General features: G+C 40.0%; 1 protein-coding gene and 1 long non-coding RNA gene across 2 annotated transcripts in view; one reads left to right on the forward strand and one right to left on the reverse strand.

The window, feature by feature from the left end:
* The window catches only part of LOC129350285 (uncharacterized), a 241,405-nt gene that overhangs the window by 124,232 nt on the left and 102,326 nt on the right, over positions 1–14,847 (reverse strand). The gene's annotated exons all lie outside the window — the stretch shown is intronic.
* On the forward strand, positions 1,315–6,034 carry LOC111574466 (E3 ubiquitin-protein ligase TRIM21-like). The gene is made up of 2 exons (XM_023279074.3): positions 1,315–1,409; positions 1,559–6,034. The coding sequence occupies exon 2, from the start codon at positions 1,561–1,563 to the stop codon at positions 3,190–3,192; it is 1,632 nt and encodes a 543-aa protein (XP_023134842.2). The 5' UTR covers positions 1,315–1,409; positions 1,559–1,560; the 3' UTR covers positions 3,193–6,034.

A 14,847-nucleotide genomic window follows, 5' to 3' on the forward strand; every position in this document is an offset into this window, starting at 1 on the left:
AACAGGGGTGAAGTGGGGGGTGGGAAGAAAGCACTGGTGGATGAGAGGTGGAAGGAGTGAGAAGAAATAAAAGATGGGAGGCCAAAAACCTCTCTCATCTCTCGATGAACCAATCATTAGATCATGCAGAGGAGAAGAAAGGCCTGAGTCCTGGAGCTTCACACAGACCAGGATCAAAGGGAATCTCCATCTGATCCAAATGTCATTTGAATGTTTTATGTTAGTCGGGGTGTTGAGGTGAGGCTTGAATAAGACGTGACTCAGGAGATCCTGATCAGAATTGGTCGATTATTTTCAGATGAGAACATGTGGAGAACTATTGGGAGCTTTTTTCCTGAGCACATAAATTGTATATATAAACAATTTACAGTTCTGAGCAAATATACATTAAGTCTTGGTGTTTTATGATGATATTTCAAAGTTTTGTTCCCTTAATGTTTTTGTCTTTACATTTATGACTGCTGAGGCTGCACCATTACATTTACACAATAAATCTACAACAAATACACACGTTTTGAATAATGGAGCAATGAGATGATGCATTCAGCATCCACCCACATACACACACTATTTTTTTCACACATACCTTGTGTAACTGACATATCAAACAGGAAGAAGACTAATTAATTTGTGTCACTGAAAGGTTAAGTACAATGCACTGTATCTCTCACTTTCTTCCTTTTCATTTATCAGTGTTCAGCCTGTTATTATAGGCTCACTCCTACATTCCTCCAGGGCGCATATTGTATATAAATCTGGGTGCAGCATCTGGAAATACATACATGAATGCCGCTAATGCAAAGAAACCTTCACGCGGACACAGATTCTTACAGCTCTGACAAAGCCATTCAAAGATGCAGGGAAGCTATTGTGTTCAAAAGCATTGTTTCGTCAGAGGATAGAGCACAGTTTGAGTGTTTACAGTTTATCATAGGGAAGTCAAAGACTTGGATAAAGTGTGAAAGCACACATGCATGCATGCATACAAACTTGTTTTGAATTTGGCATGGTGTGCCGTTTCAAAACTTTGATTTTGTTGGTGCATGAGAGGGATTTATGGCACACTAACATTGTGGAAACACTGACAAGCAAAGCGTAACATGAATAATAAAGCATGCCTGAAAGAAATCGCTGAGTAGCCTAGGCAAGCGTTTGAAGTTGAGATTTGAGACACATCCTATGTTTCTAAGCTCTGATGAATGTGGAAGAATGTGAAAGCTGTGAATGATGGTTTTCAGTGAACAGAGCGTATGAAGGGTTAACGTGTCCCAGTTAGATGAGGAAATGGGAGGAGACTCTAAAGTCACGCCAAAACAGAAACTGAAAGAAAGAAAAGTGCTCCGTGTTGTACACTTTCCTCACCTGTGTTGTAAACTTTCCTCCATATTTTAAAGAATCCTTCAGACCAGGTACAGTACATTCTTTAAAAAGTTTGCAGTCTTGTTTTTTTTTTTTATGCAAACAAGTTTGTTTCTGTAATTTCAAACACTGACAATAATGACACTATAGTGACTTTATGCTGCTCTAATGTTTTCATATCTGTTCTTGTGTATTTTAGACATGACCTCTGCCACAAACCTAATGACTGAGGAAAATTTTCTTTGTTCCATCTGTCTGAGCATGTTCACTAAACCTGTGTCCATTCCCTGTGGCCACAACTTCTGTCTTCAGTGTATCACAGACTACTGGAGCACTCTCGATACCATATTCCAATGTCCACTTTGCAATGAGAAGTTTTACAACAAACCAATGCTTCGAGTTAACACTTTCATTGCTGAGATGGCAGCACAGTTCAAGACCTCTGCTCAGAAAACGTCTCATAGTGACTCTGAACAAGCAGAAAATGTGCTCTGCGCTCTCTGCACAGGGGCAAATAAGCTCCCAGCCCTCAAGTCCTGCTTGGTGTGTCTTATGTCCTTCTGCCAAACACATCTGGAACGACATATGAATGTTGCAGCCTTGAAGAAACACAAGCTGATCGACCCAGTTGCAAACCTGGAGAGCAGGTTATGCAAGAAACACGGTGAACCTCTGGAGCTGTTTTGCAGTGAGGATCGAAAGTTTCTGTGTGAATCCTGTAAAGACAGTGATCATAAAACACATAAGATAGTGGCTCTAGAGGAGGAGGCTCAAATGAGGAAAACTCAGCTGGGATTGGAAAAGAAAGACATGGGTCAGCTGATCCAGGTGCGTCAGAAGAAAATTCTTGAGATTCAACACTCACTGCAGGCAAGCAGAAATACTGCAGGTAAAGCATTGTCATGCAGCAGGCATGTTATGACTACTATGGTGGACTACATGAGGAGAACCCAAGCTGAACTGACTGAGATAATTGAGACGAGGCAGAAAAAAAATGAAGAAGAAGCAGAAGGCCTCATTAATGAACTGGAGGGAGAAATTATGCAAATAAAGCAGAAAGATCTGCAGCATAATGATATTTCACTCATCGATGACCCCTTCAAATTCCTCGAGACTTTCTTTTCTCGTACCATCATTTCACCCAAGGTGAAGGACTGGTCTGATGTGACTCCAAACAGTGAGCAATTTCCAACTGAGGCCGCCTTGGATCAACTGGAGGCAACAATCACAAGAGAAATAAGCATGCTGTGTGATCCCAACTTTAAACAGATGCAGCGGCATGCTGTGGATGTGACCCTGGATCCTGACACAGCAAACCCCAGTCTCAACGTTTCTAAAGACGGGAAGCAAGTCACACATGTCAACCAAAAGAGGTACGTCCTGAGCAAACCAGAGAGGTTTGATGAAGTCCTGAACGTCCTGGCCAAGGAAGGCTTCTCCTCAGGAAAATGTTACTACGAGGTCCAGGTAAAAGACAAAACACAGTGGGATCTGGGTGTTGCACACGAATCCATTAACAGGAAGGGGGATATAAGGCTGAGTCCGAAGAACGGATACTGGACTATCTGGTTGAGAAAAGGAAACGAGCTCACAGCCAACGCAGGCCCTGCCATTAACCTCCAAAGGAGGGAGATGCTTCAAAAGGTTGGGGTGTTTGTGGATTATGAGGAGGGTCAGGTGTGCTTTTATGACGTGGATGCCAGAGCCCGAATATTCTCCTTCACTGGATGTCACTTCACTGAGAAGCTCTTTCCGTTCTTCAGCCCCTGTACTAATGATGGAGGTAAAAATGCAGCCCCCTTGATCATCACTCCTGTCAAACACACCAGCTAAAAATTCTGAGAGTTTGTGAAAGATATTGGGGGAGGGAGCTGGTGAGAATCCCCATGCAGCCACCAGGACTTTCACACACACACATATACACACACCTCTGTGGGATTATGATACAGCTATATATTTTCGTGGTTTGAAAAAGATTTGTAAGAGCTGGCCATTAATTTTAACGCTTGCTACAAAGCTGCTTTTTCCTGCCAGTGTGGCCATAGCTGCTGTATTCACAAATACTCCAAGGCATTTGTTTATTGCTGTTTGGACTTTTGCGATACGAAGACTGTATACTTATGGCGTGATGGATGGGCTTGATTGTTCTAGCAGGATTAAATAGCTATTACTGTTTTCGGCAAAGATTCGCTTAATCAGCACTCAGGTATAATGACTGAATAACAGCATCCTGAGTCAGTTAAAATAAATTGAAGGACTCCTATTCTTCTAATGTAGCTGCAGATAAGAATTATTTTCTCCACAAATTAATGTTATTTAGTTAAAAGGGAAATTGCTGAATGGATCTGTCACAAAGTTGGAGCCTGACCGGCACATAATGCCGTGTCCTCTAATAAAAATTCGACAAACTTGCAAGGTGCAGGCTTTCTACGTTCAAATGCAGCAAATCTGTTAGAGAGAATCAAGCAACCATTTATTAGCATAGTCAAATAGGGTCTCATTGTTTTCTTTTTTCTTTGTTTAGAGTTATATGTCTTGTAGTTATGATGCCAGTCTATTGGGTATGCGTTTTCTGTATTAGCTTGTATATTTTCTATAATTTAGACATTTAATGTCTGATGAGGTATAGGAGACGGACAGAGCTTGTCAAAATTTGAATTATTAAAAGAAGAGGAAACCCTTGTACTGTCAGTATTAATTGATGACCATCGATTAAAAAATGTTATTTTACCTTTATGTTTTAAAGATTTTGCATTATTTACATGAAAATTCTCAAGTGTTTGGAAACTAAAACTATAATGGAAAGTTAATCCACAGCCAATTTTTAAAGTTAGATTTGATTTTCAGACTGTTAGTGGAATGAAAAATGTAATTATTAAAAATGTCACTCAGAAACAGGATTTGCATTATCTCTTTTATTTGACTTGCTGTTTTTTCGTAATGAATTAATGTACCGTATGTGTGTTGGATAGAAAGAAAATTGAAGTGAAAAGTAAACACAGTGGTATGTGTATTTATCTTAATTTCTTCATCTGGTCACACCTTCAAAAACATTCAACGCAAACTGAGAAATCCTGCCAACAGATAGCGAATGCTGAATTATTTCAATATGCAATTAAAGCGCATCCGTCACTTTGCAAAATGTAAACACAAATTAGAGACTCTCTTGACAGCCTGAGATTCCCACAACATGCACTTAGCAGTTTTGTAGCCGCCACTGTGAAAGTAATCTATCAAGATTCTCCCCCAGTGTGATTTAAAAAACAAAACTAATGTTAACTTTGCCTGTCATGAGCAGTGGAATGAGATTTTAATAATGCAACATAGACACTTACATGCAATGACTTAAATGACAGCATGTTATTTCCAAACAGTAAATATGGTGTTGCATGAAGAGAAATTTTGGATCAATGTCAGTTTGGTTTTTCAGCTAATGGACAATATATTTCCTGAAGAAAAAGGGGCTTTACTAACACTGTAAAACAAAACAAAAAATCTGAAATGGACTAAAATTAACAACAATTTACTTAAAGTATCAAAAGTACTCATTGTGTGACAGAACTGTTTTTCTCTGTATTAACTACTTCATTGTGGTTTCATCTATAAACAATGCATCATATTTTACAAACTGGTGATGTGTTTTGTGTAGAAAATCTCTACGACATCTGTGAAGAAGAAGAAGAGGAGTATAAAACTAAGACACTCAAGTAACATATAATTGTATTCAAGAATAGCACTTGCACAAACATACACAGTTATATTCCAGCACTTTATGGCCATAGTGGTCATCAATAAAATCTGGTACAAGATCTGTCATTATTAATAGGTTGTTACTCTATGATGTTACTGGTCTGGCCCACCTGACATTAAAAAGGGCTACATGTGGCCCCTGAACTACAATGAGTTTGACACCACTGCTCTAAATGATTAGAAAATGTTTGTAGAAACAACAAAAAAAAGCCTTAGTCACCTGTGTTTTCTTACATACACTACCGTTGAAAAGCTTGGGGTCACCCAGGCAATTTCATGTTTTCCATGACAACTCACACTTGTATTTATGTGCTAACATAACTGCACAAGGGTTTTCTAATCATCAATTAGTCTTTCAACACCATTAGCTAACAAAATGTAGCATTAGAACACAGGAGTGATGGTTGCTGGAAATGTTCCTCTGTACCTCTATGTAGATATTCCATTAAAAATCAGCCGTTTCCAGCTAGAACAGTCATTTACCACATTAACAATGTCTAGACTGTATTTCTGATTCATTTAATGTAATCTTCATTGAAAAAAACCACCTTTCTTTCAAAAATAAGGACATTTCTAAGTGACCCCACACTTTTCAACATGGTGGTGGTGGTAGTGTACATTGGACAGCCACAACAACAAAACCACTGACTAGTCCAGAGAATGACATTTTTCATGTCATTACATTACAGGTTAATGTGCTTTAGACTGCATTATCTGTTTTTGAATATGTTTTATTCTCTACAAGGCATGACATATTCAATTATAAAAGGTGCTTGACCCTGTTTTCAACAAGAACAGTCTTCTGTGAGGTTTCTGCCAGGCAACATTTTAAAATTAAAAGCATCATCGCAGACAGTAACGCTGCCAATGCAATAAGTCAGATGTTGCTTTGTCGAGCTAACCAATAAAACACATTTACCTGCTATTGATTTAGTCAGCGAGTAAAGTCATGGTCTTTAAACACAGCAACAGCTTTTTAACTGCTCATTCTGTTCCCTTGCTTTTGTTTAACCACATCACAAGTGCAGAGAGAAGGCCATCCTGGATGACTGTGAAATGCTGATACCAACAGAAAAAGGACAATTTAGGCAGTTTGTACGAGGCCCTGAGGCAGTCTTTGTTATGCATTGTTTGAAAAGAGACGCTGGTGAAGAGAGGAGTGAATAATGAAAAGCTACATGTCTGTGGTCATTTCATTAATTACTTTCCAGCTAATAAACACTGTAGTTGGCTTTATTAGTACCCCTGGCAACTACAATAATACAGAATATTTTCTCAACGGGGTCTCCATTCGGCTGCATATAATCTTTACTGCTATTGTAAAATTTAATGCCTGCTGTCTGTTAATCAATAACTATTGGGTTGGAGTGTCTGGAACTGAAGCGAGGCCCTGACATATGCACAGAGGCTGAAATGTAATGAGGAGATGTAGCTGATATTTTATGATATGTTGCCTGATGCATTTTCTAGACACGCTCTAGGGATGCCATTTGGTCAGTCAGTTCACTCCTTTGGCCCAAACTGAAATATCTCAACAAAATACTTCAAGCATTGCCATGCAATTTGATTCAGATATCCATGTTTCCTGAGGGATAAACCGTACTGACTGTTGATCCCCTCTCTTTTCCTTTAGCACCATCGTGAGCGGTACTTTAGCCAAAAGTCTGAGCCAAAAGTCTGAGCCTTGTACATCTGCAGCCTCAGTGGACTCACCTTCCTCTTCCAGCCCCTGTCACACCATTACAAATAGCTGCACCTTTGGCAGCTGTTGAACTAATTAGAAATTGAGTGGTAAAGCATATAACAATATATAACATTTAACATTCACGGAAATTCACAGAAACACACAAAAATTCAAGAACACACAGAGACACAGACATCTGGATAGATAGATGTGTGTCTTTCCCTATACATATAATTCAATAGAATGCTAATAATGACTTATAGACTTAACACTGGCATGCATGATAGATTTTCTTTTTTTTATAGTTTGATAAACTGGTTCAACAGTCACTCTGACGTTGGCCTCACTGTGCTGAAGTTCGTTAGATTATAAATACACCCTGAGTACACGGCCATAGGTCATTATATCGCCTTAATGAATGACAGTGTGTGAAAAGTAGTACAGTACAGTTGTGTACGTGTGTGTGCGCTTCTGCAGGGACACATGCCATTTGTCCAACAGTATGTGTATCTAATGAAGTGCCAAATGTAATGAGATAAATCTATCCATTAGGGTCCCTTAACAAGGCTAAATCCACATTGCTGTTAATGAGTCAGTGCTCCATCAGTCCTCCTCAGAGAGCCGGAGGACCTGACTAAGGCTGGAGACGACCCGGAGCGAGGCGCAATCAAAGCCTCTAAGCCAGCAAATGCAAAGCTCCAGCTGTTGTACTGCAGACCTGCATCAGTTAGCTGTCTGTCCTTCTGGGGGTGACTTCAAGTTAGCAAGCAGCAACAACTTATAGAGACTGGAGTCATAGCCAGCACAGGAAAACACTAATCATCTGTAATCACAGATCTGCCATTACTGGGCCATACTCATTAGCCTGATGGAACAATGCTCTGTAGAATTCTGTTGTTACTGAGCCATTATTACCTTTCTAGCTACTGCTGTGCTCTCTTCTCATAGACTACATACTATGCAACATGTGACTGATATAACAGCACAGGGCTGAGACCAATAGCCAAGAAACTGTAAGTATTTTTTCAACCATGGAACTATTATATAGCAAACAAGTCCATATACATGCACAGCACCAAGTGCTGATGTATACTGACCTTGCAAATTGAAAATGGAGGAAAGACAAGAGGGGAAAAAAAAGAGAATTTAGCTCTAAGAGACCACTAAGGTTTTAGGAACATTTCTGTTTTTGTGAATTGCTTCAGTTTAGCCACAGCAGCAGTGGATGGGGTTAGGCCTTGCTAAAAACAAAGATTGCCACCTTCCAGTGTTATACTAATTTTAAAAGACCTGCCAGTCATAAGTGCAACTATAGGTGCAACAAGGCCCTAATTCAGGTTATACAAAAAAACTACAGTGGCATGCAAATACTTATATATGCCACCAAAACAATACCAACAGCACTTGAACCGCATTATGATAGGTTTTTATGATTAAATTTGTATTACTTTTATTACTGTGCACTTGTAAATAAAGGCATCTGAGATCTGGTCTACAATCTAATTCTCATTTATATGCTTGCTTTTTAAAGAAAAGAGCCTTGAGTAGCTCTAAAGGAAGTACTAGACGCACTGCAGCACTTTGGATTAAATCTTAAATTCAGTATGTTTACATGCTCACAGTGATGATGTTAGAGTGCTGATGTTTAGTGGGTTAAGTTTAGATTTAGATTAGATTAACAGCGCATTAGAACTGTATCTAGCAACTATTTAACCAATAACCTTGCTACCAACCCCATAAATTGAGTAAACAGGGTTGTATTATAGCGTCCTGTATGAGTACATAAAACATGCACAACATTCACTACGCAATAGCTGTTTATCAACATCATTTTCATGAAGCACAGAACTGGAACAAAAACAGAGGTCTGTGATTCAATGTTTGCAAGCAGGTCATTTTATTTATCATACGTCATAAAAATATCAACTAAATGTGCTTCCTAACATCAAATCTACGGTATTTCTCTGGTAATGTTGCGTTTCACTAAATTAGAATTTTTGAGTGCTATTTCCTGACACATCACCAATACATTGATTTGAATTAGATTACTCTGATACTCCAAAAATTACTTTTCATATCTGTTTTTTATTAGCTTTCCTCAGACCTGTGCCAACATGACAGTAGTGTACTTACACAGCATTAATGGCACATTTAAAATCAAAGTGTTCATGACTTTAGTAACTGACAGACTGAAATATAACACGTGAGTGACTTTGCTCTCTACCTCGAAGATGGAGGAGACAAAACTGTGTGGCTTTTCCAGTGACAGATCAGATTTGTGCGCCACAAAGGCTTTGATCTTAAGGCTTTCTGACAGGCTTTAATCTGAGCAGACCACACACACGCACAGACACACATATATCCTTTCACTGAAGCCACAATATACAAAACAGACTTGTTCCCAGCTGTCTGTGGTGTGAGAAAAGTCAGTATGTGTGGATGGTGCTACAGCAAACGCACTGCAGTGAATAAATAAAAGAAAGTGTTTTTAAAAAGGGAAAATAAAATGTGAAGCCATGCCAAGCTCATCTGTTTTCCTTTATCCACAAACTGTGGTGAATCACAGTGTACTATAACTCTGAGATTGAAGCTGTTGTCACAAGTTCACTTGTATAAATATGCCTGCTGCACCTTTTCTTTGTTATTTCCCGTGGATTTGTTGCCATGGGTTAAAATCACATCCAACAAATTCACATTTCTAAGAGACACCACAGAACGTGGGAAGAAGAGGACATTCAATGACATTTAAATTATAAAGAGAAAAGGGCGAAAACTGAAAGGTAAATGGTTTCACTCATCTCAAAGTACCCTTGGTTGTGTTATCAGAGTATGACAAAAATAAAGTTGCACCTGGAAAGGAAGGGAGCAACCTCTAATCTGACATGAAGTGAGGGAAGTCCTACAATGAGGACGAACAGGAGCTGCAGACATACTTCACTATATTACTGCATCACCATTGTGTCCAGTGCTGTAAAATTTGTCACAAAATTAAAAACAAATATAACTTTAAAAGTGACTTTTTAAAAAGAGAAGTTATTTACATATAAACATCTGAATGCTTGGTGTAACTCATCCAGGTGAGTTTCCAGGAAAGTACTATTTACCTGTTTATCATCAGTTTTCAAATTAAAGGGGATAATTGAGTTATGATGCGCTAAATTCTGCTTGTATATTTGTTAGAGTTGATGGTGAATCAAATCTCTTATTCTTTCTAGTCATGCTGCAAGGGAGAGAGACAATGGCATCTGCTGCTAACCTAGTTATAAAAGTGAAGCTGCATCTAATATATACACATATCAATATATTAGATAGATAAATAGATAGAGGGGATAGATAAGATATATAAGACAGACAGACAGACAGACAGACAGACAGGCAAGCAGACAATCCTGATCATCAGAGAGCCCCACAAAGATGCAACTCCTTCAGTACTACTAGCTGATAACCTGCCTCTCCACAACCTAAAAGCTCTTCTCAGGCATCAAAGCAGGTGGAGTAGGCACATGAGCCAATACCAGAGGGTCACATCACCAGCTACTGGTTGACAGAGTAAGAGTCTAAGACTCGGCAGACCAACCTGAAAACTGCCTGCACTGAGTACAAGAAAGCTTACAACTCAATGCTCTACACATGGAGACTGTAGTGCCTGGCATAGAACTTTGATAACGTTATCAAGAACTCAGTGTTGCTGTGGAGAACAACATTGGCTCCCAACTGCGAGGCCATCACCATAGGCCAAGTATCAAGGTGATGCACTGTCCCTCCTGCTGTTCTGCATAGGGCTGAATCCCCTTTGTCGGATTATCTGAAGGAATGGTTACAGATTAAGAACCAGAGCAACCATCAGCCACCTGTACACACATACATGTGTACAAATTCCTCAAGCTGTGCGCCAGGAGCAAATGAGACAGTGACTCATTCATCCACCTCACCAGGATCTAAGGCAAGAACATCAGGATGTCACACAGACAGGATAAGTTTGGTTGTATGATGGCAAAGGGAGGGGAGATGATCAGAACTGAACCTGCTCAGAGAGTGTCTCAGAAGCAAACGCCAGGGTGATGAGGAGGAAGAAAAGATATTGTGGAAGACTAAATTCCTCCATGGGTTGAACCATCAGCAGATAGAGTGCTTAGAAAAGGCCAGTCTGAAGGACAGCACAGAGGCTCTAATCACGGCCACACAAGAACAGGCCCTGAGTACCTGATCCATTGAGGCAGGGGTCCACCACAGCAGACAGGACCACAGAAACAGGCTGGGATAGCTTTCACCAAGAGGCACAACCAAGTGGCTGGGAGAGTGTACAGGAACATCTGTGCCAGTTATGGAGTGGAGAGTCGAAAGCCTTCATGGGCCAAACCACCCAAAGTGGCTGGTGCTGGCTAACCAAACAGACACAGTGCTGGATGACAAGGAGAGGAAGAGGCCAGTTGTGGTAGATGTGGCAGCTCAACATCAGGAGGAAAGAGCAGGAAAAAGCTGCAAAAGTATCTGGGGCTGAAGGAACAATCGAAAAAAGATGTGGAAGGTGAAGTTTCCAGTGGTAATGAGAGTATTAAGGGTTATAAATTGAAAACTAAGAGAGTGGCTCCATACATAAATATATTTAAACAGATGTACATCCCACACATTAACAATTTACTGCTAACAAAATGTAAAAGTAACTTTCCATTGAAACAACATATGCAACATAAGCATTAACATACCACTGCATTCGTTATCAGATCTAATCTGTCCTGTAAAGGGAATTTCATCCCATAGAGATGCTTTGTATGACATCTGAACTTGTTGGATAATCTTTACTTTTAAAACTTAGTGCATGTTTATCCCTCAAACTAAAATAACACAAAGAATAATAGGAGGGGTGTAAACTTTTCTATATTGTACTACCAATATTGTTTGACAATGACTACACTACAGTGTGTTGGGGATCAGATTTTGAAGAAACGTGGAATAAGGAACATCATATTTGCTTTATACAACTTCGTCTTGCCACTAATTACTATCCTTTGTTCAATTTTACCATGAATTATTAGACCAAGCTCGCTGCTTTGCTCATATGACCACTGTTTTGTACTACAATAGTATTCCCAGGTTCTGTCTGACATGCTTTGCCCTTCATGTCAAATGATTCTAAAAACCTCCCCATGATGTCTCTCCCTGTAATATCATTTTTTCTGTTGTTTTGTTGGTGGAATCCATCGTATTCTGGCCTTCCCCATCTAACAAAATGCCTTTACAGTACAAAATCCGGCAATTCAACCAAGTGAAATGAATAGGGATAAACTGGTGCACATAGTGCGCTTAGAAGAGGTATTATGGACAGCACGTTTGGACAACCAGGGAAAATAATGTTGAAAGCACTGAGCATGAAAGTTCTCTTTCAACCTTGATAACAGCAGTTTAAATGTCCACTCACAAGCTTTTCTGATGATTTCAAACATCTTGCAGTATTTCTCTCTTTTTTTCATCAGAACACTAGAGACTGTAATAGAGGTCAAAAGCAAATAGACACTTAAATATTTCTTCAGGATCTTCAAAGTGGACTCGCTATACTAAATTAGCAGGGTTATTGAATGAAACAGTAGCTTTTAGCTGTGGAGCTGCCTTCACTGTACATCCTTACTGAGCTATTAACCTTATATATAGTGCTTGTACAGGCTAGTTTTGTCCTGATCTCAACAGCATGGACTAACAACCGACAGAAGACCATATTAGTGAAGACTGTCAGAATAAGCGTGAAACATCACAGCAGTATTACTGGTGATGAGTTGATATACTGCTGTACACACTTATGTGGATTTAAATGTGTTGTATTACTTAGGAAATAAGTAATGGAGATTGGAAAAAAAAGCAAAGGCAAACTACATGTCCAGTGAGTGCAGAAGTGAATAAAGCACTCTGAATTAGCAAAGTGATTAGTTGAGGATGTTAAGTGGTGCTTAAATATAAGTGACAGCAATTACCCTACTTTAATACCTCTTAGCTGACCAACAACCGCACTCCCTACAAGGAGATACCTTAGCAGAGGTATCTCTTTGCAGCGGTTAGCTGACATCATCCTAAATCATCCAACAGGATTAGGTCAAGTTACCACCTTTGACCCTTTAAACTCTGTTTTAGCTTTTACTCTTGAATGCCAGAGATCGTGATCGGGTCCAGACCATATGGCGCCCTATTATATCACTTGAGGAAGACAGTTATAGTATAAGGAAGATATGGTAGAACTCCTTGAGTAAGCAAGGTTAGATATGATCCAGACTAGTTGTCTCTATGTTGGGCAGTCTATTAAATCTGGCCTCCCTCCCAACTACAATATATACCTGAAGGTTGAAGAGCATCCTCAGAACCGATGCTGGCATTGCTCACATGAACTGCTGCTTTGTTGTATCACTTCTCCTCACATCAGTAAACCTTACTCTCAACCTAAGCCATTTGAGTCTCCAGTGTGTCTTTCCTTGTCTGCCTTCTCATCCTCTTTAGATACTGCTGAAATTCCACAACACTATTATTCACAAGACAGTGGTGAGCCTGAAGGAAAGATGGGCCATGTGCAGATTCCTCCCTAGTAGACTATCTTATCTCTACCTCTTGGAATTAAATCTACAATAACACAGATAAACAGATACTGTCTTTGACGAAACTGTTGCCGGCTGACTTTGGCAGGAGCAAAATGAAGCATTAACTGACTAGTCCAAGGTTCCACAGGCCATGTTTTACCAGAAGCACCACCACTAAGTTACCTGTGCCCTGCAAGAACTGATAATAGTTAATTTAGAGCCCCTGTGTGTCTCTGGCAGATTGCAAATCCAGACCAATTAGTGTCGCCCCAGCACATGAGAACATGGACCAACACCTCTCCGTCTAAAGGACCCTCTTCTTTCTACAGCTCGTAATGCAATTAATTAGAAGGCCGTTCTTTAATTAGACAGCACACTGACCCTGATTAAAATGAGGCTCACTGCATCCATGTGTGGCATATTCACACTAGTCTGACTTATGAGATGTAGGATGCGGGTGTAAGCCGCTCATTTCAAGCAGCTTTGTCCTTCCACTTCCACAGTCTGCATATTTTCTTCACAACGGGAAACAACAACAACCTCTAGCAAAGAACCACACTGAAAATTTCATGTTTTGGCGAGTATTTGGGACATGCAGTGAAGCAGCTCTGCTATTTTTTTTTTCTTCTGTGGATTATCCAGTTTAATCACCAAGCTTTTCTCCCTGCATGCAAATGTTCCACCACAAAAATTCCACCTGTCACTGTTTTGAAGACGCACCAAAGCCTTCGCGCTGCCCATGAAAACTGCGATTGGTTTAAAGAAATCCAAACAAGCCAAAGCATTTTTCTGTCATCCTGTGACAGAATGACAGTCTGGTGCAGTCAGACCATTGTGTACTACAGAATGGGCTGGCAAAGCATGTGCACACAGAGACAACAATACAATATTCTGAATTTAACAGGTCAGTATGCACATGGCAGTCAAAGCCGCATGAGCTTTTGAATGGCGGGACTGCCGGCATGGTGAGAGGCAGGCGGATGTGAAATCTCAGCTGAGCAGCTTCCTGTTGATGTAGCCTCGTGACCTCTAAACAGTCCAACAAGCAGAGCCGTGGGCTATGGCAACCTAATCAAAAACAGCAAAGACCAAACAAGGCTACCTCTTTCAGAATGTCTCAAAATAATAGGATTATACTTAGTAGCATTTTAAAGTTTTTTGGTAGCATTTTACAATACATTTGATCAGCAAACATCTGGCCAAACAAGGCGAGTAACTGCAGTTCCAAGCAGGGTCTGTGTAGCAAAACATATAACAGTAGGAGCATGGGTGCTCTACTGCACAAAAGACGTTTCTGTAGTCCGTACTGCCATAATAGCAGTAAGATAAAGCTGTCACTACCTGGAGGGAGGAGGCTTGTTTTCCTCTTTTAGCCATTTGCAGCAGCGTTCTCGAAAGAGGGACACGCTTACCAATGGCTGGCTGCAGCTGCTGAATTGGAGAGCATAATTGTTGGTCACTGGGTTAAAAGAGAGCACATAGAACCACATTAGA

The sequence above is a fragment of the Amphiprion ocellaris genome, chromosome 13 (genome assembly GCF_022539595.1).
Source record: "Amphiprion ocellaris isolate individual 3 ecotype Okinawa chromosome 13, ASM2253959v1, whole genome shotgun sequence".
Lineage (NCBI taxonomy): Eukaryota > Metazoa > Chordata > Actinopteri > Pomacentridae > Amphiprion > Amphiprion ocellaris.

Coding starts and splice junctions, on each gene's coding strand:
- LOC111574466 (XM_023279074.3), top strand. CDS start 1,561: ATGACCTCTGCCACAAACCTAATGACTGAGGAAAATTTTCTTTGTTCC.